General features: G+C 38.6%; 1 protein-coding gene across 9 annotated transcripts in view; it reads right to left on the bottom strand.

Moving 5' to 3' along the window:
- Positions 1 to 24,764, bottom strand: part of VPS13B (vacuolar protein sorting 13 homolog B) — a 781,052-nt gene that overhangs the window by 28,033 nt on the left and 728,255 nt on the right. For all 9 annotated transcript variants that reach the window (XM_044743909.2, XM_044743903.2, XM_044743908.2 and 6 more), the window contains 10 exons: positions 23,039 to 23,302; positions 22,275 to 22,358; positions 21,922 to 22,097; positions 21,273 to 21,443; positions 20,721 to 20,922; positions 19,406 to 19,594; positions 16,359 to 16,505; positions 14,080 to 14,363; positions 11,796 to 11,923; positions 11,382 to 11,581 (listed from right to left, as the gene is read on the bottom strand). In XM_044743909.2, coding sequence (XP_044599844.2) covers positions 11,382 to 11,581; positions 11,796 to 11,923; positions 14,080 to 14,363; positions 16,359 to 16,505; positions 19,406 to 19,594; positions 20,721 to 20,922; positions 21,273 to 21,443; positions 21,922 to 22,097; positions 22,275 to 22,358; positions 23,039 to 23,302 — 1,845 coding nt within the window. The remainder of the gene's footprint in view (positions 1 to 11,381; positions 11,582 to 11,795; positions 11,924 to 14,079; positions 14,364 to 16,358; positions 16,506 to 19,405; positions 19,595 to 20,720; positions 20,923 to 21,272; positions 21,444 to 21,921; positions 22,098 to 22,274; positions 22,359 to 23,038; positions 23,303 to 24,764) is intronic.

Genomic DNA, 24,764 nt, shown 5'->3' with positions numbered 1-24,764 from the left:
AAGGAGGGAAGGAGGGGATCAGAAGAGGGAAATATTTATTTTCTGCTCATTCTCAAAGTAATCTTCAGACATTACGAAAGGAGGATACTTGTACTTTCTAAGATAGTAAAAATAAGCCAAGTTGATGGTTTCTGTTGACTGCTCAAGGGATTTTGAAAGAAAGCAAATTAATCTAAATCTTTAAGGTACTTCTTCTGCCCAAAAACCTAGACTCTGGAGAGAAAGTTTTGCTGGGTCCCTTTCACTCACCACTAGAATGGAAGAAACACAGATTTTAAGTCTTGGAGCCTATCATTGTCTCTTCACATATAGAGCAACAACTCACAACACCAAGCCTTGTGTACAGTGGCTCTAGGGATTAGGGAGTTAGGAACCTACGTGCCAGAGAAATTAGGCACCAATACCCAGGTCTCCCAGAAGTTTAAAGTAAATCCTTGTTTTGGTCTGATGGTTTGAACATTCAATCATTCAATTACTCAATACTCAAAGAGTACTTACAAAGAGTCAGTCACTGTATTAGGCACCAAGAAGATATAACCATACCCTCAAGTTGCTCACAGCTCAGCTGGTGAAAAAGCCAAGTGTGCAAATAATAGTAAATAACTAACAGTTCCAGGGCAGAGATATATAAAATGCTCCTCCCTCTTAGTGTACCAACCATCACGGTCTCTGAATAAGCTCATGAGGGCGATAGTTTTGTGTCCATTTTCTTCAGTACTTATAACCAGTGCCTGGTACTCAGTAAAGATCTAAATGGACATCATCTCAATGTGGGTCCTGTGGTAAAGACTTCTAGTGTCCACTCATGTCTAGCTGCCCTCTCCTTCCAAGCACAGGGCAGGATTATACTCCTCATCCCATTGCAGTTAGGTATGGCCACATGACTAGTTTTGGTCAATGGGCTAAAGGCAGAACTGACATGTGCTACTTCTGAGCCAAAGCATAAAAGAGCCAGCTTTCTTTCCTTGCTGCAGAGACTGAATAAAGGTTTTATGATCCAGATCAATGGTGGACTAAATATGATCTGCTGCTCGTTACTGTAAATAAAGTTTTATTAGAACGTAGCTACACATTTCTTTATATATTGTCTCTGTCTAATAGCAGAGTTGAGAAGTTGTGACAGAGACTGTATGGCCTGCAAAGCTTAAAATATTTACTATCTAGATACTAAAGAAAAAGTTTGCCAACTCCTGCTCTAGATGGTCATGACAGATTGTTACGCAATCAGGGAACTGCTCATCCCAGTATCCATTCCCTTGTTTAGGCCCTTCCTATACTGACACAAGAGCTTGGCTATGTGACTTTCTTCAGATAATGGGGTATTAGCAAACATAAGGCAAGCAGAAGCTTGATAAAGCTTCTTGGGTTTGCCCTCTTGCTACCATGTGAGGAAGCCTGGTCTAGCCTTCTTAAGGAGGAAAGATCACATGGTAAGAGAATTGCCCAGACTTCATCCCTCAGCCTACTTTCCAGCTGAAAGCAGCTGCATAAGTGATCCCAGACTCATCCTGCAGAAAAATCACCCAACCAAACCCTCAGAATCACGAGAAGTTAATTATTGTTGTTTCAAGCCTCTAGGTTTTGGGATGGTTTGTTACAATGGGGCAAATAGAACATGATGGAGCTTCCATCAATCTGGGTCCTTGAATGACCATGTAGAACAGAGCCCCCAAATGACAAAGACTGGGCACACAGCATGAACAAGAAGTAAATTCTAGAATTATGACAGGCAGAATAATCTAGCCTGTACTAGCCAATACAGATATTGGTAATAGGAGTAGGGTTCTAGCAAAAACCTAAAATATGAGCCCTTGGCTTAACAATCAGGCAGTAGAAACTGATACTGAAAACTAAAAAAAAGAAAATTCATGTTATGAAGTAGCAAGACATTTAGTAAAACCGTTGTCTGGGATTACTTGGGAGGTAGATCATAAACCAAATAAATTTGTAGGTCTGGAAGATGAGGTTTGGAAACAAAATATTAGTAGTGTGTTTTGGTTGCTGTTGGCTGTGTCTGGCAATGTATTATGAAGAAGAAGTGAGCTCAGGGAAAAGTTGGGCCAGTGTGCAATAAAAATGAAAGAGAATAGAGAGATTCCAGAAATTCAGGGCCTTGCAAACTTAGAAATGCTTTTAAACCCCAAACAGCAAGAGATAAAATTTAGTCTTCAAACATGAAGACAGATTAATACTCAGCCTTAGGGATATATATAGGCATTACACTCTCTGATAAAACTTCTTAATTGTTAAAGTGACTCAGGAAAATATTTAGATTAAGAGTATAACTTTCCTACAGAAGCTCTCTTAAATCCAGAAAGAGGTAAGGAAGCAAGATAGCACAGAAATATGTCTCAAAAAAGGACCATGGATGTGGTTATTAGTACCTGGAATTCTCTGGAATCAAATAAATAAGAAGTCTACTGAGTTTCTGAGAAATTACTACTGCCCAATAAACTCATGAACCTAGACTAAAAGAGACTGTCATTATTTGAGACTCAACATAAGCTTCAATTGCAGCCAAGGAAGATCTCTGAGGGAGATCCAGGGACTAGAAGAATAATGGTAAGAGAGCTCTTCCAAGAGCAGAACAGGGGTCGGAGACTTCATTGCTTCCAGAGTATAGACCCCGCAGGATGTACCCAGAAAAAACTGCAGAATTTTTATGGAAGAGAGGCTGCTCTATGTGTCTCATTCTTCCTCTTTCCAATTTGGAGGGGCTATTACTGTTATCCCATCCATTAACATGGCGAGGAGATAGGGAGCAGATGAGTTCATAGGTTTCCAGATGGAAAGAAGTCAGGTCCAGACGAAGAGACCAACACTCAGAAGTACTGGATTTCCAGTGCGATGTGGTGACTGGTTAGGACCCTGGGAAGGAGATTTGTTTGTTCTGTGTATAGTTCGAAAAAGAATGAATGAAATGACTGATGGCTATGGGGATTTTTCCTTTTTTGAGTTGTTTGTTATTGCAGGAGGAGCTAGCCAGTCCTGATCAATGCGGTCACTTAGTTATTTTTTACTTTCTTCACTTCACACTGGCAGTGTGGGGGTGTGTGTGGAAGGCTATAGGCAACATATAGTCAGACACTTGCTGCTTTAACCAGAAAACATTTGGGGGATACTCCATTTTGCCATTTGTGTCTGTGTTAGAGCACTTTGATCAGTAAGACTTCCCCTTACATATGTGGGTATAAGAATACCATTTGAGGCCGAAGTCCTGCCTTCCCCTTCCACACTGTCTTTTACTACAATTACAAGTAAAAAACACCTTAATATAACATGTGCTCTTCTATATATTCAGTTATCTTTATTAAAATGATTAGTTATCGGGGCCAGCCCAGTGGTGTAGGGGTGAAGTTTACACACTCTGCTTCAGTGGCCCAGGATTCATTGGTTCAGATCCCAGGTGCAGACCTACACAGTGCTTAAGCCATGCTGTGGTGGCATGCCACATACAAAACAGAGGAAGACTGGCACAGATGTTAGCTCAGTGCCAATCTTTGTCACACAAAAAAATTATAAATAAAAATAAAATGATTAGTTATCATATTTATGTTCAACAAATAATATTTTAAAAATTACACCAGTTTAATTTTACTGTGTAAATAAGTTACAAGGTGACATAGGAAATAATTGAAAGTACTCCTGAAAGTCTGTCTCTCTTGCTTTCTTTCCCTCTTTCTGCTCCCCCCCGCCCCCCTCCCCCCTGCCAAATAGGATACATGTGACAATCCAGGGATAATAAAGAAGGAGTTATAATGCAGCCCAGCATTGCAGCTGAGTTAAACTCAAATCATAGGTATCCCTGTTATTAAAAGTCTTTAAGCTGTCCCCTCCTCCAATTTTAACTGATTCCCTCTTCAAATGGGCTCCAATTCCCATTATGGTACCTCTTGCTGGGCTTCTCTCTCCAACTCTCTTTCTTCTACCTGACTCATTTTGCCCCCACCTTAAATTTTCACTTCCTTTCTTGATGGTTAATTCTGTGTCAACTTGACTGGCCACGGGGTGCCCAGATTCAAACACTCTTTCTGGATGTGTCTGTGAGGGTATTTCCAGATGAGATTAGCATTTGAATTGGTGGACTCAGTAGACTGCTCTCCCCAATGTGAGTGGGCATTATCCGATCCGTTGAGGGCCTGAATAGAACAAAGCGGGGAAGAAGGAAGAATTTGCCCCTTTTTTTCCTGTATCACTGTTTGAGCTGGGACATTTCATCTTGTCTTCTCCTGCCCTTGGAACGGAATTTATACTATCAGCTCCTCTGGTTCTCAGGCCTTTGGACTGGGACTGACTTGCACTATGGCTTTCCTGGGTCTCCAGCTTGTCTACAGCATATCATGGGACGTCTCAGCCTCCATCAATTGATCTGAAGATATGCTAATTAAGCATCGTATTTGTTCTGCTGACTTTTGGCTAAAAATCAAAAAACATTTCAGTTCCTATTTTGGGAAGGAATAAATTTGAAATTTACTACTTATATCTGCAGACTCAGCAGTTTGTAAAATAATATCTTAAGAAGAAAAACCATGATATGGAAGAATTCAAGACTTAGACTTTGAAGGGAAAAAGAGATTTCCATGTGTGCTATGGGATTGAACCCTAACCTGTAGAGGGAGTAATATGTAGCCTGCTTGGTCTCAGGGAGTGGTCTGTTTTAAGCAGTCTACTGGACTAGAGAACCTTTTCTGGGCTGGACTCTGTGTTTTAGTAATCACTTTGGTGATAGTGGTGGAGATAGACTTGAGGGTGGAGAGGCTGACAACAGAGACACCCTTTAAGGGGCTACCACTAAAATCTAGGAGAGGGATGACAAATAAAAGGCCTGAAGTAGACCCTGGTCAGAGAGAAGGGGTAGATACAGAGACATTTCTGAGGAATCTCTCCCAGAACTTGGTGACTTACTGGATGTGAGGGTGAAGAGAGAGAAAGGAAGGCAGTGGGATGCAGTCAGAAAAGAAAGGCTTCGAAGCAAGACCGTTGGGTTTGAATCCCAGGTCCACTTGCTCTGTGTAAGTTCACCTCTTTGAGCTTCAGATAGCATCTGCCTTTAAGGGATACGATAGGACTAATGACAATATTTGTAGAGGACTGGACATAAAGCAGGCATTCAATATGAATTTATATCAATATTATGTAAAGCTTTTACACTGGGAAAATGGTGATGACATTAACTGAAGTAGAGACTCTAGGAGAAGCTGGCTCAGGGAATAGAAAAGGATCACTTTGATTTCAGTGTGTTGAGTTTGAGATGATCATAGATCTTTCGGGTGGAGATGTCTGGTGGGAAGCTGGAAACACAAATTTGGAGCTTGGGAGGGATGTGGGGACCAGAGATACATCTCTGGGGGTGAATGGGCGATAGCTGGTAGCTAAAGCTATTAGATGAATTAGATCTCCCAGAGAGGAAGAGAAAGGAGATGAATTTCTAAGATGACCAAGTTAGAAAAGGTTGGATAAGGATGAAAAGAAAATAGCAGATATTCTGGATGTAATTCTTCCCTCTGTACATTTACTGAAAAATATTTTAGGGGAATCCCTAAACACAGCACGTTCTCTTTAAGCATTAACGCTCAGTGTTACTTCTGTCTGATATGCACCAAATGGACTGATTACATATTTAAGTCCTGGTTCATCAAGGCACTTACCAAAGTGTCTCATGACATTCTTGTAAGCAAGATAAGAAATATCTTATCCAGTATAGTTTAAAAAGTGCTTTTAGATGCGTTTTCTTATTTAAGAAATGTAGAGTTTGGTGTGTTAGTGGCTGCCTGAACCCACGCATTAGGGAAGTGTTTAGTGATTCACTACAGCACGTAGACCTTGGACTTGTCCTGTTCAACATGTTATTATCGACTCGGATGAATATGTAGAATGCATGCTTACCACATCTACAGATGACGTAAAGCTACCAGGGAGGGATACTTAATATGTTGGATGACAGCATCACAAATTTTTTTTAAAAAGTGATTCCAACTAGCTGGACTAGGCCAATAGCAACAAGATTTAATTTATTGGGGATAAATGTAAAGTCCTGTCATAGGGTTCAAAAAGTCAACTGTACGGCAAATCATATGATAAAGATGTGGGGGATGTTGTTGACCACAGTTCTATAATAACAAAGTCTCAACTCGTTAATAAAATGCTAACTCAATCTTCTACTTTATTAATGCAAGCATAGGGAAGTAATAGCTGGTTAGACCACATTTAGAATACTATGTGTAATTCCGGCTGCCAGATTTTTAAAAGGGAACATAACACACTAGAGTGCTCAGACAAGGGTAACTTGGTGATGGGTCTGGAAATCACATTTACTGAAGGAATGATTCAAGGAACTAGAAATGTTTGGCCCAGATAAGGGAACACTTGGAGAAGATGTTGAAGCTGCCTTCATGTAATTGTAATATTGCTGTATTAAAGGGGAAGTAAATAATCTATGATGCCTCAGAGGGCAAAACAAGGATGAATGAGTGGATGCTACAGAGGGAGATATGAGCAGAAACTTTCTGATAGTCACTGCTGGAATAAGCCATGACTATGACACTGGGAGTCTTCTGAGGTGAGATGTCATGGGACTCTTGCACAAGGTAAAAGGGGAAATTAGAAAACCTCTTCTAACCTGTGCTTTCATGAACTTCCAGGTAGCAATATTTGTAGCTAGGGCGGGACTGCAAAGGCCAGACAGTGACCCAGCTTGGTGTAGGAAAAACAAGACTGGGCCATGTGTGAGCAGATCCAGGTGCCAGCTTGATCTTACTTAGTTATAAAAGACCCAGCTGATCACTCTGTATGCCTCAATCCCCTCATCCGTAAAAGAAACACGAAAATTATTGCGCTATCTTAGAATTTTTGAGGTGATCAGGGGCTCTATCTTATGACTTACTACACTTGAGTGCATTTATTTAGTCACTCAGGTCCTTGAAGGCAGGAATTAGGCCTTATTCAGGGCAAAGGGTTTGGCCCTTGATAGGCCCTCAATAAAAGTTTGTTGAATAAATGAATGCAAGAATGGAGACTGTGGCTGTGAAAGCACTTTGTAAGTGGTACAAAGCTAATACAAACATGGACTGTCATTCCCCACCCCCGCCACACCCCCTACATTATTTGAGATGAAAACTTCAATGACAATCACCCCACTGAACACTTCTGCTAAGAGTCAAAGATCATGAGAATTTACTGGATCTTTTTAGAAGAGAATTCACCTGCAAAGGGATAATTTTAATTTGCTTTTTGGGGTTCAAACAGCTCATTCTTATTGCTATTTCAATGGCTCAGAAATTGCTTTCCATAAACAATTCAATGACTTCCCATGGCTCTTAAGATAAAAACAAAATCCTTGATTGGAGATACAGGATCTTGCCAGGTTTGGCCTTGAATTACCTCACTAGTGTCCTCTCCTACCCTCTTTTCCTTCATCTGGCACTATGGCCACACTGGCCTTTAGATCCTCAAAAGGACCATGATCCCTCTCTGAGCACCAAAGTTTCAAATATGTTGCTCTTTCTGCCAAGAAAAATCTCCCACTCTCTTGTCTACTTAATGCCTGTTCCTCCTTGAAGGCGTAGATGCCAGGTCTCATACCAAGAAACACAACCTTTGGCCTCTCAAACTAGTCTGCTGTACACTCTAACAACACAAGTGTGTCTTTCCTTCATAGCTCTTATCAGAGTTCACAATAATACAATGACCTATATGATTACTTTCGCTATCTCCTCCTCACATAATCTCCTTGAGGGCAAGAGCAGTGTTTCACATTGTTCACTATATTTTATGGAGTCCCAGCACTAAGTTATAATGTCTGGCACAGATTATAAACTCAGTAAGTATTTGTTGATTGAATGACTAAAGTGTGCTTCACAATGTTTATATTAGTTAAATAGTAACTACTATGTTTTTATCTTTTTGTTTTGAATTTTTCATAAGAATGTTGCCTAACTTTGATAAAAATAAGGCTTCTGACTACCAGAAATTGAAATCCCATACACTATGACAGGATTCTAAACTATTTCCCTGATAGGATCAAAATTATGACTTAAAATGAACAATGTAAGCTTATTTTTTATGCCTCACTTATTTATTGACAATCTAAAGATTTTTTCCTCCCTACAGTCAGGCTACCACCCACTGTCAAATCATGGATAAGAGTACCAGCTACCACTTCAGGGCCTCTGGCTGAGATGTCTTCTAACCAGATGCAGGCCAGGGACACAACCCCAGAAAATCCATACCAACTTTACAATCAGAATTTTGCGATTCTTACATGCTATCAGGTCTTCCCAATAACTCTTGATCCAAAGAAAACTTCTTTGTGTGATTATAAGGTTATTTTATGCATATTCCCTCTCATATTCCATTTCAAAATTATATAACATGACACCTGTCCTATTTATAAAATCGAGGCAAGGGGTATATCTATGGCTGACAAAAGCTAAAGGAGTTTTCTTCCTTGTGGCATAATAGGGATTTTACGATGTTTTAACTCTACTTTTTTAGGTGAGCTTTGAAATTCACATCTCGTGCCTCAGACCCAGGGCTGAGGAAAGGCTCCTGGCAGACAAACTCACTCCTACAGGAGGTGCTTCCTTTCATCAGAGGACACAGCTCCCTTCACTCCCCAGTGATTTATATGTCCTGGTGTATTACTGAGAAGATGTCGATGAGGGTCTGAAACAAATCTTCCTCCAGAATAGGAAGTACACCATGGTCTGCAGGACATATGGCACACAGCTCCTCCAAGATTAATGGGAACATGAGATTTTGCTGGGTCCTCAGATGAGGGATGATGAAGGTGTTGGAAAGAGTAACTCCCCTTAGCTTTGAAGTATTCCTGACTACAAAGATTTGAAGAAATTTAGAGTGAATGGGAATCCCCCACATAAGGTTTGGCAGGCAGAATGCCTGTGGTAAAGAATTCCCTAGACATATATAAGCACGGTTTCAAAAATCTTCACACCGATGCAGGAGAGTTCAGGGACGCTTGAGAAGCTTGCAATATTTATTTGTAAATTAGTATTGGAGACCAGGAACATCTCCTGAGGCTACACAGATCCAGGAGATTTTCATTGTTCATTAAATGAGCACTGCGGATGGAAATCATACCCCTGGATAGTTTGGGACCACTACAAATGCAGGTCTCCAAGGTGAGCATGGCCCCCAGGCTGCTGGGCCATTCTTGTACCTGTGCCTGGCCATGTCCTTCGCCTGTTTCCAGAGCTACTGTTCTCCCCAGGCCCCCACCCCTTTCCCTCCCTCTCTTATAGATGATTCATTCCATGCTTCACAATAAACTTAAAGCCACTGAGTATCAATTCACTCAATTTTCCAGCCCTATCCCTCCAAACATCTCTACCTACACCTGTGCCCATCTCCACCTCTTTTCTACTGTCAGACAAGAGGACGTGGCCCTTCTGTTCAAGCAGAATTACACTCCTTGTGCCTTGGATTTGTCTCTCTGGGCAACTCCCTGACTGACTCCTTTCCTACAGTATATAAGTAACTTCCTCCCCACTGATCTCACTTGCTTCATGGCCACACTCCTTGAAAGAACAATTCTCACTTGTTCCTCCACTTCCTCACTTCCATTCACTCTGAACTTGCAATTTAATTGTTACCTTGCTTCCGTCTTTCCACCATCTGACACCCTGTAAACTTTCTCTTTCAGGGGCTTCCGCATTTTGACCCTGCCCAGGTCCTTTCCCTCCCACTCTGCTCGTTCCTTCTCAGTCTCTCTTACTGCAATATTTACTTACATGTTGGAGTTTCCCAAGGTTAGGCCTGGGACCCTTCTTTCTTCTTTTACATGATCTCTCTTAGTAACCTACCTTCTCATTCATTCATTCAGTCATTTATTTATTCATTTGATACCTATTAAGATCTTACTGTGTTGACGGGCACTCTGCTGTAGGCTGAGGATGAATAAGGCTGGTATCTGAGTGCCAGGAATCTTGACTTGGTAGGAAATGATTTAAAGAAATAAGTGCAATTAAATATCACTAATATTCTATGAGTATGTAGAGGGTCCCAGGGGTGGGGAGGAGACTTCACAGGAGTGAAAAGAGAGACTCTCGTGAGAGATGAGAAAGAATGTGCCAGCATTACTGGGGAAGAAGGGAGGAATCCCAGGTAAGGCAGTAGCATTCAGAGCACAGGCTTTGGAATTGGGTAGGTCTGGATAAAACCCTAGCTCCTTCTCTTATAATATATGGGAATATATTAGGCCATGTTACATCTGGAGGTCTCAGTTTTCACTTCTATAACATAGAGATGATAGACTTATCTTGTATGGCTGTTGTCAAGGTTAGAGAAGAATGACTGTAAAGTGCTCAGCACAATGCCTGGCATATAGTAAGTGATCATTAAATGACAGTCGTTATTATTACTATAAATATATTTATAAATTTAATATGTGTGTTGTAGCCAATACAATGGGACCTATTTCACAGGCTTGTTGTGAAGATCAAATGAACTAATAGATGTGAAAGAACATTGAAAAAGTACAGAACAACATTATTCAGCCATAAAATGGAATGAAGTTCTGATACACGCTACGACATGGATGAACCCTGAAAATATTACGCTAAGTGAAATAAGCCAGACACAAAAGGACAACTATTGTTTGATTCCACGTATATGAGGTGCTTAGAATAGGCAAATTCAGAGGCAGAAAGTACAATAGAAGTTACCAGAGGTTGAGTGGAGGGGAGAATGGGGAGTTATTGCTTAACGGGTACAGAGTTTCTGTTTGGGATGACGAAATAGATCGTGGTGACGGCTGTACGACACTGTGAATGTACTCAATACCACAGAATTATACACTTAAAAATGGTAAATTTTACCTACACAGAAATGAAGTGCTAGGTTCAACAAAAATAATACCATTAACATCCAGAGTAAGACAGAGACAAATCAGAACATTTAATCTGTTCAAGTTTTTAAAATTGTACTTATATTTCTAGAGTTTTATGTACTACTAGTACAAGTATATATATTTTAAAATTAGTAAACTTTCAAAAGATAGCATTACTCTAAGGTTGGTATTATGATTGTCCTAAAATCTGGACAGACTACCTTCTATACAGAGAAGTCTAACAATTTTATTTTGTTTTTGACCTTGGATTAGACCCAAGATGAGCTTGCTTTTACCAAGTGCTCCTCTCTAGTAAACAGTTGTATAGTATACTTTGGAGATACATACTTGTGTTTGAGAATTTCTAACATAATGAGGACATAATGGATAATATAAAAATGGATACACACGAACCCTTGCAAAGAGACAAAAAGTTCAGCATTTAGAGAACTATGCTTAAAAACAGACAATCAGCAAAATTTTAGAAAAGGGAGTTTTTCCGTGGGCCTTGGCAGGACACACATGGCTCACTGACCTGTGTTCCCTGATTATTGATGTCGATGGCATCACTCCACTCAGTTGTTATTTCATCCAGCAATTCTACTCTCAAAAGGAGGCTAGGAAGTAAGTCTCTGGTCTTGCAGTCTGGATAACTGGAAATCTGATGATACAGTTCATGATGAATTGAGCACTCAGAAGGGATCTTTCTGCAATAAACCTCAAACTTTGGAATATCTAAAATTAAAAAAAAAGGCATATACAAACTTAGGCCCTGAAGACAAAGACTTAGGAATATTAAACATAATGTGGCAAGAGAAACTTCTCAAAGAGGGATGAATAATACTTTTATTTAAACATTCTTCATAGGATCACAGGTAACTACTGAATCAAAAATCTCTGGAAAAAACATAGGTTTTGTATTATTTAAATTAAATGCTATAAAATATACCTCTAATATTTTCCCTTATAAGTATTGTTACTGGACATCTGTTGTGGAAAATTATTCGAGGACTAGGGTCTTCTGAGAGGGTTAAATAAATCACTCCAAAATGTTCTTGATATGTCAGTGCAATGGCCCTAGAAGAGAATCAGATTAAATGACAGAAATGGTTTAGAAAAAAATGAATGCTTTCTCTCATGGTACATGCTTATTTAGGTTTGCAACATTCAGAACCCTATGACAGATTCTCTTTCACAGATCAGAAGAAACGTTTTCCAGAGAAAGGAGACCATCCTCTCATCTACTAACTGCTATACACTAATTATATGGTTTACTGATTTTTTTCCAACAATATAACATATATTTATCAAAAAATATTCAAAAAGTGGGGAAATTATTTAAAAGAAAATAAAACATAATTTCTACTACTCAGAGAGAGTTACAGCTAACCTGTGCTAACTTTTCCTCCTGCTCTTTTTCCCTCTATGCATATGTGCCTTAAACTCTTCAGATAGGGTGCCTTCTTCCTCAAAAGTGCTTGATAAATTTTGGCAAAGGAGGAGCTGATGTGCTTTTAGAAGGACTACTAGAGAATTTGGGTACTTGCTCTTTTTTTATTCTAAAGGCTTATAATGTTTGTTGTTAATTTTCGCAAGATCATCATTCTTTACAGGATCTCCATTTTGACTACCAAGAACAAACCTGTATTGTTTGGCATTAGAAAAACTGCTATCTAGGCACAGGCTGCCCTTTACAATGGAGAGAGAGAAATTTTCCAATTCAGACCAATAGACTGCCAAATAATATTCCATATCAAAGCCGGAAAAACAAATTCTCTCTGAAGTTTCAATTACATGGACTGATTGTTCCAATTAATCAAGCAGATTAGGTATTTGCCAAACGTGGCCCTCAGTTTAAAATGCTGATTAAAAAGGGTCAATGAAGCACTAAAGAATTTCTCATTCACCATTTATCCTGTTCACCAGGGTGAGTCCTTCCCAAAGACTGTATCTGTCTGAAATGTCAAAGTGAACTGTCCATTAGCATTTGGAGAAATCACATTCATCATATCATCAATGTACACTATTGGGCTGAGGGGAGAAGAGAGGAGGAGATGGGACAGTAGGAAGTGAATTCACTTTCAGAATGCAGTCCTTGGATTAACACCAAAGTTCTTTCCCCAGCCTAATTTTGAAAGAGCTGGGCAAGCCACCCTTAGAGAATTTCTTTTCGATAGCCAAGAAAGCTGGGGGCCAGGACTAACGTATGGTGCTTTCAATCTAATAACTAGCTTAATGTTTATAGATAAGATTAAATTATATTAATGAAATCCTGTCCTATAATTCTTAGAATTTTAAACATAATTTCCAAATGAAATTTTATTTTAAATTTTGTCTTTCAGTTTTAAAAATAAGTTTTGTTTTTTAGACATAGGTTCACATCACTTTGAAAAATACTTCCTTAAACTCACCACACTTAAACTCTCCAATCAGAATATAGGGATAACCACTTCTCTCCAGAGTTAGGGATAAAAAGTGTATAAAATCAGGGATGTTTGTGAATGTTGTGAAAGAAGAGAGATGCGTGTAGCAAACAAACCCTTACGATAATGTTATCTTTTAAAACATTACTATTAGAAATCTCTGTATACATCAGCACGTCAGGATGGCTAAAATCTCAAATGAAACCTATAAATTCATAATCACGAGAATAAGGTACCTCTCATAACATCACAATATGTTTTCTATTGCACTTTTTACATATACCATAAATAAGGTATTCCTGACAGCTACAGAAAGGATATACTGCATGCAAAACAACCACAAAATTCAAAGTCCAGTATGAACAAACCATTACATGTCTCTGGCTTGATTCTGTGGTTGTTACTTGCATAACTGGTAATTGGTAATTGGAGTAAGTTGCATGAAGGAACAGCCACAGAATAGAGTCTTCTGTGACTTGTGTTTATCTAAGTTATCTCTCCTAATGACTTTTTGAGAAAAACTCCATTTTGAAGTAAAAGTAAAATATGGGGGGAAAAAGGTTTTCCAACTTAACTCTGTCATATTTTAACCCTTACTTCTTATCATCTGACAACGGCTAAGAAATCGTAAAAGAAAGGTAACCTTTTTATTACTATATATTGCTGCTATTCTACGGTACAAACATCATCTTTTTCCCCCAATATATGCTGCACAAGAGAAAATCTCATCAGTAGTACACTGGGGCAACCCATATGTGATCATAACATTTGCCCAATTGTATACAATGTCCTAAGCCATTAAAAATGTACCTGGTACAGAATCCATTTCCCCTACAATTCCTGAAGGGCACTGCCACACTCTGTCTGGGAAACTCTTGTCTAACTATAGCTGGCAGGCTCCAGCACTGCGAGCTGTCGGCACCTGCAGTAGGAGAAAACGCCAGCAGGATCTGTTTCTGAAGCAGAGATGCATCCAGTGGTGACTGACTGATGTCAGGCATTAAGTCCCAGCAAGGAAGGGAGCTGGATTTCACAGCAGGCTGCTCACCACCGGGGCAAATGCTGAAAGTAGCACTGTCTGGAACATGAAAACACTGAAAAAAGAAAAGACAATATAGAGAGAGAACATTCACTGCAGTAATACAGAGAAGTCAAGCTTTTTAAAGTACAACTTCTATCAAGCCATAACTATGTATTCTCAGGAGGTGGCCAGGTGGGGGACATGAGAATATTAGAAATCCTGTTCCCATGAGAAAGCCCTAATGAGACAATTATAAGCAGTGAGAGCAGGGTCTGCTTTTTTAGGCATAATGAAACATGATAGTGCTGAGGTGGTTTAAAAGGTGATGCAAAGTTCTCAATATCCCTCAGGCATCACAAAACCCTAGATGCTGAAGGGGTAGAAATGCCATGTGTTGGAGAGGGAGTCCTCTTGGGCAGGTATGGCTGAACTGAAAGGTTGTAGCACCCTGGGGAACCTTGGGAAGAAGAGATCTGATTGGGATATGGAACTCAGAAGACTAAATTTGTTGAAGGCCCATCCTGAGGGAGGAGGAAACTCTGATCCCAACTTTCAGCTGGAATTCCACCTGGTTTCTAACACCTTAGGGAGTGTCAGAATTTGAGACTTAAAAAGGACCTTTAGAGACAGTTTACTTGAACCTCCTCTTTCACAGCTAAGGAAGCTGATTTGCAGAGAGCTGATGACTTGTCCAAAATCAGAAAGCCAGTGAGTGGCAAAGCCCAGGCAGAAGCCAGGCCTCCTGCCTCCTGTTTAGTGTGTTTCCCACTGCCTCACACAGTCTTCCTAAGAGGCTAGGGATTCTCCTGTCTTTAAAAAATTCCCCCACCTGCCTGAAGCAGGTCAGGGCTGAAAAAGTGGACACTCCTCGGCTGCAGGGAAGAACATGGGCCTTCCCCTTCTCTCCAGGAAGCCGAGGAAATGAGGAGTTCATTGTGATGCTGGTGTTGTGGTGGCTGCTGGCGACTATCATTTCCTGAAAGCCTAGCCTTTTAACTCATATTTTCTCATTTAATCTTCACCAAAAACCTGCAAGAATACAAAATTATACCCATTTTCAGATGAGGAAATGTCAGTGTGGAAAGCCCTGACCCAGTGTCCCAGGAAGCCCTCCGGTGGGGAGAAGCAGGACTATCAGGACACATGCTGATTCTCTGTTAGGTCCTCACCACGAGGCAAACACTGTTGACCTGCGCTTCCCAACTGCGTACTGCTGGTCACCTATTTATTTTATTAATACTTCAATGAACCAAGATGAAATTCTACTGTTCTGACATTTTTGTAAATACTACAATGCACTCTAAGTTCAGAAGAATGAGATTTTTATCCTATTTTATTGTTCTAATGTAATTTTGGGGGGGTGAGAGTAAGGGATAACAATAAACACAGACAAAGTGAAAGAAAGATAATACTTTCCTATATGAGAGTTTCAATAGCATAAAACAATAGCATCACTTAGCATATTCTGTTTTGAAGTCCTTTTAAAATATCTCCTTACTCTCTCAAAATTTAACGGTTCACTTTAATTGTATAAAGAACTGAACCAAAAATCCTTCTTGGATTCATTTTCCATGTATTCTGCCATTGAAATGTTAATATAAATCAGCTGGTACATTTTCATATTACTCTCCTTGTGGACACAGAGCTCAATGCTCCCAGATCTGTGGCTCAGTTGGGGCTGAGCTTTCTGTCCACGTGGCTCCTTCAGGCACCTCTGCCTGTGAGGCAGATGTTCTTTTCCACGAGACTTGAGACTCAAGAGCCAGTCCTCAGGACCACTTCCCTTTGGTTTAGTGAGCATGCTGCAGCCTCTGAGCAGATGGAGTGCAGGCAGCACTAACCCAGCAGTGTGTCAGGATCTGCTGCTTTGTAGAATTTCTGCTCATTAGTTACCTTGGAAGTGCTGATGATGACATCCATGGTTTTAATTAAACCAAAAATAAATGAATTTCTCTTTACCTATATTCAGTGTTAGCTTTTTATTTGTTCTAGGTTAGAAAAAGCTTATGCTATTTATTGTTAATGTATCAAAACTTAAGAAAAATCAGTCATGTTATGAATTGCTTACCTCCTTTCCAGAATGGGGTTTGGAGACAGATAACTGTGGTTTATAAAATATTTGATATGGCGTATTATTGACTATTGTAGTCTTGTCTTCAATCTGAATAATTTGTATACCTTGCTGTACCATGGAGGAAATGCAGAATTGACACAACTGCAAGACAATTGATGACAGAGTAATTTTTAAAATATTATAAGGCATATAAAAACCTCTTGATTACACAACTAAAAATATACAACTATGCACTGGGGGGATTTGGGGAGAAAAAGCCAAAAAAAAAAAAAGAAGATTGGCAACAGTTGTTAGCTCAGGTGCCAATCTTTAAAAAAAAAAAACCTCTTTATTTTTCTTTATTTTTTAATGTATTTATTATTTTTATTACACACACACACACACACACACACACACACACACACACACACACATATATATATATATATTTTGTTTTTGAGGGAGATTAGCCCTGAGCTAGTATCCACTGCCAATCCTCCTCTTTTTGCTGAGGAAGACTGACACTGAGCTAACATCCGTGCCCATCTTCCTCTATTTTATAAGTGGGATGCATGCCACAGCATGGCTTGATAAGCACTGTGTAGGTCTGCATCCGGGATCCAAACCAGCAAACCCCAGGCTGCCAAAAGGGAATGTGTGAACTGAACTGCTGCGCCACCTGGCCAGCCCATAGAAAAAAAAAAACCTCTTGATTATTTTTAAAAGGTCATTTTATCTATTAGTTTGCTCAGGACAGTACCAATTTTACTTCTTGTTTCAGAGTACTCAAAGTCCCCTTTCAGTCTCAAAAATGTCCTAACCCCTAAACGGGGCCACTATTTACTCTACAACAGGGTACTTTACAAAGAAGTTACTTTCACTGTTACTCTAGAGTAACAGAGACTTGTTTTCAAGTTATTTAACCAATTCTCTCACAAAATACTTATCTATAAAGCACTTATAATGTAAACAGATGCCAATCTTTTTTTTTCAACATAAAGAATTCTGTTAAGCATTCCTCCTCCTCTTTCTCATGCTCATCATGGCAGCTATCTCACTGAATGTCTAATATAGACTGAGGCGAGTTCTGAGAACTTCAACAATGCTGATGACGATGAAGAAAACAACAATGATGGACCCTCATATATTGCTTTCTCATGCTCCACATGTGTTAAGTGTCTCATGCATATTAACTCACAGAATCCTCACAACACCCAAATGGGGTAGCTACAATGACCCTCATTTTACAGAAGGTGAAAATGAGGCACAAAAAGGTTAAGTAACTTGCCCAAGGTCATAAAGATAAAGCAAAGTATAGTTGGGGTTGGAAGTCACGCAGTCTGGTTCTATGGTGCTGCTCTTTATCACTAATATGTATTATCTCATTACCTTACCACGTTACAGGAGGAACTGATGCTTAGAGAAGATATTACTCCCCTAAAGATACCCATCTAGTAAGTGGTAACGTCAGGTCAGCAGTTCTCAAAGTGTGGTCTGGGGACTCTTGGGTGAGGGGTCTTTGAGATCCTTTCATGGGGTCCAAAGGTCAAAAACTATTTTTATAATAATAATAAGATGCTATTTGTCTTTTTCACTCTAATTCTCTCATGAGTGTACAGTGGAGTTTTCCAGAGGTTAAATGATATATGATGTCATCGTTCTCACAGCTAATGGAATGTATGTTTATCTATTCTTGTATTTTAAAAGTTTTTTGTTTTAATTTCTAATTTGATAAATATCAATAGATACAACCCACATTAAAAAAAAAAAAGGTTTTCGGAGGTCCTCAATAATTTTTAAGAGTATAAAGGGACTCTGAGACTAAAAAGTCTAAGACTCACTACTAAAGAATAATGAGATATAAATATATAATAATATATACATTTTCCAACAGTTCATTCATTCATTCACAAACATTTATTCAGCACTTGCTGTGGCCACTTTGTGAGGTGTTGGAGGTATTGGCTGTTTGTACATCATAACATTCTTTCCAGGTTTTGATGGTAGTTCTCAACTTACAACTATTCAACTTTGGGTGATTCACAAAGAGCTTACAGCTCTTTGCCATTTATACCCATGTTACAGTATTTTGGCCAGCAGAGCATAAACATGTGTTGCCCAGACAACTTGAGGAAATGGATACCAGCCTTGAATACTAAAGAAAAACCAACTTCTTTGTATCAGAGAAATTTATTTTTAAAAAGTCACCAAATGACCCTAACTTTTCTCAAGAGGTTCTTCAAAGATGCCTGTCAAAATCTAACTTCTCCCCAGAGAAAGGCCATTCTGAATTATACTACTCTGATGTCATATCCCTTCTTTTTCTGATTTGGGACAGTTAAAATAATGAAGATATTACTAAGCACAGCATGAGACCTCTACATGGTACACTATGATATTGTACTTTCATACATACAGTTTAATGTGATTTGTTACTATATTATTCAGCTTAATTGGTTTTCATAGACTTCAGAAAAGATTTATGCTGAAAAGCACACACCATTCATATTAGTTAAATAACTGATTATGTTTTTTGTATTCCTATCTTTAAAAACATGGGTACCAGTCCCCTGTTCAAACATACAACTCCCTCTTTATAACACTGGTTCTATGGGAAAATCAGAATTGATCCACATCATTTTGCTCAGGATGCCCTTTCCAGGAACATAAACTTTGCTGCAGGAGTCTTTGTCTTTTTACCCAGTGTTCAGAATGTTAGCAACTCTACTTCCTGCTCTTAAAAAAGGAGGCCAAGTATAATTTGTGGATATTTTGGAATAAGTTCATTTTTCCCCTCACCTATGATATATCAAGTGACTGCTGAGTGTTTTGAAATAGAGCCGTTATTGGATAAATTATGTGACACAGCTTTTGTCACTGTTAAAGGGAAAAAAAACCCCTGTAAAACAGAGAGGTCTCAGAAATCATGTGTTTCACTGTTATAAATTGTCTAGAACAAGTAATACCAAAAAGGGATTAAAAAAGAAAAGGGTAGATTCATTTTATATAGGTTGAGGGGATGGCATGCTATTTCTTCCGAGCCACAGAGACTTTGAGCCTACCTTCTGATGTCCTGGGAAAGCACCAAGTCTTATTTCGGCATCAACAAACCCTTCTTCGTCCAATGACACAACTTCACCATTACCTCCATCTTTCCACTTTGGAGATGTCAGGTTATGGACCAGTTTAATTGCTACTGACTTGTGCACAGTGTTGGTATTTGCCCAGTATATTCCAATTTGAAAAGCTTCCTGGAAAAATAATGTTTCAATTATGAAATATTTTTCTTAACTTTGATATTTTTACCTCAATTCACAGGAAATTTTTAAAATATTCTATAATAGGTCTACTTAGGCAACCAAATCTATTATTATTATTTTTTGTAATGGCAATATATATTTTATTTTAGACCCAAAAGTTTCCTTTGATTCACAATAGAACTCATATTTATGGAAGGGGGAACAAAAACAAACCCCAACTGTGACTACTCTGTAAATACCAAAGATTTAAAAACTAAGTTTCATTTCATTTGACAAAAGAATAATATGCAACATTAGGTCCATGTAGGTCAACATTCCAGTTCCATAAGGTAACATCATCTGATTATTTTTTTAAAAAAAGGAAAAATACAATTGAATAAAGATGTTTATGAACTGGAGCTCAAAAAAAGACTCTCAAATTATTCTATATCAGGAAAACATTTTGTGTAGGAGTTCCTTGTACTCTATTTTCTTATAGATTTATGTGTCTTCTTAAAATGAGCCAGGCTTATCAAGAAAATTCTCTTATGATGGAATATAAAATCTTCCTGTGAAATTTTGCTTTGCAATTAGGTTTCCCCCTTGAGTCAGTAATGATTCCATGTCGTTATTATTAACAACTGGGTAGACATCATGATTATGGACATCCATCCAAGTTCACATATAAAGGAAAGAAGGCCCTGACAAAAATGGTTGCTCAGAAATCCTCAATTCTTACCCATCTTGCAGATCTCAGAGAATTTCTATAAGAACCACAAAAATATCTAGGAGATGGGTAAGCACAAAATATGGATGGCTCTACAACCTTACTATATCCTGAGTAGACCGGTCCTAATGCACGTCAAATATCCTGTATACAATGGAAATGAGAATGTAACTAGTACAAGTTACTGAATTTAACAATAACTCAAACGTGAATACTTCTGATGGGCAAAAGGAAAAAAAGACATCTGAAATGTCTTTGAATATCAAAGAACATTCCATACCCCTTACATATGCATCTAAGAGGACAGTTTTCCACAACTGATTCATTCTGTCAAGAACATAAATGCAACCTCAGCATAAAAGCTCGTTGTTGAAAGAAAAGAATTCATATTAGTTAAAAAAATTATAATACCTGAAAATTAGGAGGGATAATAATTTTGCCAGCAGGAACCTGCAGAACAATCTTCTCTCCTTCAAATAGCCAGAGGTCCCACTTGGACAGATTGATAAGCAGGGCCCAGGGTAGAAGTTCTATCAACAAGGTTCTAACATATGGCTTCCAGACTGACAGCTTCACTCGCATTGGGCTATCCCACTGACTCAGCTGTTCATTCCTGTTCAAATAGCACATCCAAGAGACTCAATAAAATATGATAACTTCAGTATTCATGAAATATGTTTAAGGATTCCACACATATCACGCTCCTATCTGACACCTCTTCACACCAGAGTCATCTAATGCTGAATGTGCATCCAGGGGAAAGAAATTTTCATGCAATTATGTTCTAGATTATGAGTAAAGCAATCCAACATCTACTAGATGGTAAAAGGTCAGAATCTGATATAACATACAAATATCTTCTTTTTTTAACCACTTTTTATGGTAGCTAACATTTTTGTGAATCGTCATTTATTTCTTAATATTGAGAAATGTTTGTAGAAAAATAATGCTGGAGAACATTACCTGTCATAATCCTTTTTATTATAGGGCCATATGGGTTGAAGGGACTTTTCCGGCCCATAGAATTCATCCAGGATCTGATTAACTGTGCCCCTAGGATGTATCTTAGTGGCTATTTGCTTAATGAGGGATGTTGAGATGGGAACGGCACAATGTGAAGGATCTTCTTCTTCTCTAGGAAATGGAAAGAAAAAAAAAAGAATAAATATTAGACTTCTAAAGTGGTCTACAATTTATTGAAAAAATCTGACTACAAATGTATTATAGACCGATACTTTTTTGAGATTGAGTCCACTTTTGGTGACTTAGGGATTGATAACACAGTTTTTGGATCTGGGCCCTGGCTTTTCCTCTTTTTCCCCATTTCTCCCCACCAAGCTTGGGTGAGATTTCTGTTCATCTCTTCTTCCACAAAAGAAATTGTGCGAATTACATTTTCTGATGATCTCTCTTGTTTATTTCTAAGCTTAATGAAAGAGGCTGAATTTTATCTAAAACTATAGAAGCGAATACTAGGCAGGGCAATTAAAAAATAACATTCTCATAAGATAAGTCATACAAAAAAAACTCTATCCTCTCCCTCCCCCTCAATAGTACAAGGTTACTTTTCTACTGAATTTCTCTTAGGAAAATGTAAGGACTGTTCCAGTACCTTGCTTGAAATGTCAGGTGATGTACAAGGTCAGGTTCTATGTTTTGCAGTGGTTTTTCCTGCCCTTTTCCTGGAATAATTTGTGTTTCACTCAATCCCAGACTCCTTTTCTCCAAATGTATGATAATGGGGTCTGGAAGATGACTCCTCATGATAAAAAGAGGGCTGAACACAATCTATAAAAATAAAAAGACAGAACAACTTTCATATTTGCTCTGTTGCAGTATTCCAGCTGCTTGAAGCTGAAACAAACTTGTAATAAATCTCTTCCCTGGGTCACTCTGACCTTAATTTATTTCAGAACAGGAAGGGTCAGGGTCATATACCATATTTTAGGATTGGAAAGCACTCACCATTCGTTGTTGCACTTGAGAGTTGGGTTCTAAAGTCAAAACTGTGCACCAGACATAAATAATGGAACTGTTTGAAGTTGGCACCTGCACATGATAAAGAAAAGGGTCCTATTAAATACTAAACAGTTTACTAATTAATCAAAATAAGGCACAGATACAGTATCAGTTTAGAGGATTAAAAAGTTTGAAGTTATAGAAAAAAGCCATTAAAAAAAGAATAACTAAGCAAAAACAGACTTCATTATGGCATAAAGTGAATGTATAATGAGTCAATGGGGCCAGTTCTTTCCATAAAGACAAAAGGATTTGTATGAGGAAAAACTGATACAAGACTGAGTGGGAGAATGACAGAGAGGATCTGATCATTAAGGGAACAAAAGTGATGATAGTGGAGATTAAGGAAGAGATAAAAAAGTAACAGACCATCACAAAAATTCACAAGTGAGGATGACTTCCTTCACCACTGCCCTCACCCCCCCAAGCCCTGGTGCATCAGAATCTTTTTCAAGATATAGCTTGCCTCCTTCTGGGAAGGACAGTATCTTGGCTATAAGAACTACTGGAACTGATACAATCGTGTTGTCATGGGATAGGGAGGTAACAGTTTCAGAAATAATGTTCAAAGCCTTTTCATACCATTTCAGGTCTCCTCTCTTTTGTATATATCACATTTTAATAAATTAAGTGCTGTACTGAATAAAGAACATAATCAGAAATTTTTAATTTTAAAGCTGCTCTATTCTAGACTGTACTACTTCTCATACCTGAATGACAATGCTATACTCAGGGGCTTTGGATTCCAGGCACACGTCTCTTGACCAATCTTCATCTCCTTTGGCCTTCACACACAACTCTGTCAGTTCACTGTTTTCTAGTATGTATGAAGGCAATTTCTGTTTGGCTGTGAGGCAGTCAAAATGTTCTCGAACCACAGCTTGTCCATCTTGACCAAAGTAATGCTGAACGACTTTTAGTTCTATGCTTTGAGACAAGTAACTACAGATGATCTGTCTTCCACAAATGATAATCTAATAGATAATAAAATAAATAAGGTTTCATCAATTCAGAATTCACAAATTGGGAATTGTGCAAACAAAGTAAACTATGTTGATTTCAATGGAAAGAAAATGAAGTCATTAGCTTATTTAGAGAGTGCAAGAAGAAAAAGAGGCTTGGAAGGAGAGGAGGGATTTTGCTCTGGTCATGTTGAATTTGCAGTATTCAAAGGACAGACACACAGGCAGAGTCCGTGCCCACCTAGAAATTACTGGTCATGTGTTTGAGAGTGAAGGTGCGGCTAGAAATAAAAGCCTTGCAAATGTGCACAGACAGAAGATAGTTTACCTGGAAGAGAGGGTGGAGGTTCAAACCCAGCAACTGAGTAACACTTCAAGGGCAGAGGAAGGGTGAGAAGCCAGAGAAGAAGGGGTGAAGGAGTCTGGAGGTGAATCAGGAGAAGGTGTTGCTGAAGCCATAAGAGAAAAGACTGACCAGGAGGGGTGAACTACCAGTATCAAATAATGTAGCAGTCAAAAAGGATGGGGATGGAAAACGAGACTTCATCTCTCAAAGCCAAGAGGACAATAGTGATCAATTTATTTCCTGAAGCTGATTTCCAAGGGTTTATCGCACACTTACGCAATAAGAGGTCTCTACATAAACTGATAATACAAACAAATTTTAACTTGGATATCTAACTATATTTTATTTTATTCAGCTTTTTCTTACAGTATGGAAGCATGTATCTTTATAAAACACACAGAATTATCCATTAAACCCAGGAATTATCCAATTTTTTATCCAGCTAAGAGTATAGTTCATAGAGGCATTAAGAAGTATCTCTTAAATTGGTTGAAATTGAAAAGATAATACAAAATTTATTCTCATGCAATAAATACTTTTAGAAAGCAAATCCTTCTGTAATATGAATATTCACCATGATTGGGGAAAATAGGACGTTCACATCTGGATTTCCTTATTTGTAATATTTTTCTGATGATAAAATAAAAATAACTAATATATATATATAATATATTTACAGGTCTAAGCATGTGATGGTTAATTTTCTGTGTCAACTTGAAGGGGCCACGGGATGCACAGATACTTGGTCAAACATTATTCTGGGTGTGTCTGTGAGGGTGTTTCTGGATGAGATTAACATTTGAATTGGTAGACTGAGTAAAGCTGACTGCCCTCCCTAATGTGAGTGGCACTCATCCTATCAACTGAAGACCTGAATAGAACAAAGAGACTGAGTAAGAGAGAACTCCTGCCTAATTGCTTGAGCTGGGACATTGGTCTTTCCCAGCCTTTGGACTCAGACTGAAACATCAGGTCTTACTGGATCTCTAGCTTACTGGCTTTTGAACTGGAACTACACATCAGCTCTTCTGGGTCTCCAACTTGCAGATGGCAGATCTTGGGACTTCTCAGCCTCTATAATTGTTTGAGCCAATTTATAATAAATCTCTCCCTCTCCTTCTCTATGTA

This window comes from Equus asinus, chromosome 12 (assembly GCF_041296235.1).
Source record: "Equus asinus isolate D_3611 breed Donkey chromosome 12, EquAss-T2T_v2, whole genome shotgun sequence".
Taxonomy (NCBI): Eukaryota; Metazoa; Chordata; class Mammalia; order Perissodactyla; family Equidae; genus Equus; species Equus asinus.
Note: the sequence above shows the minus strand (reverse complement) of the source record. Positions and strands in the feature narration are given on the sequence as shown.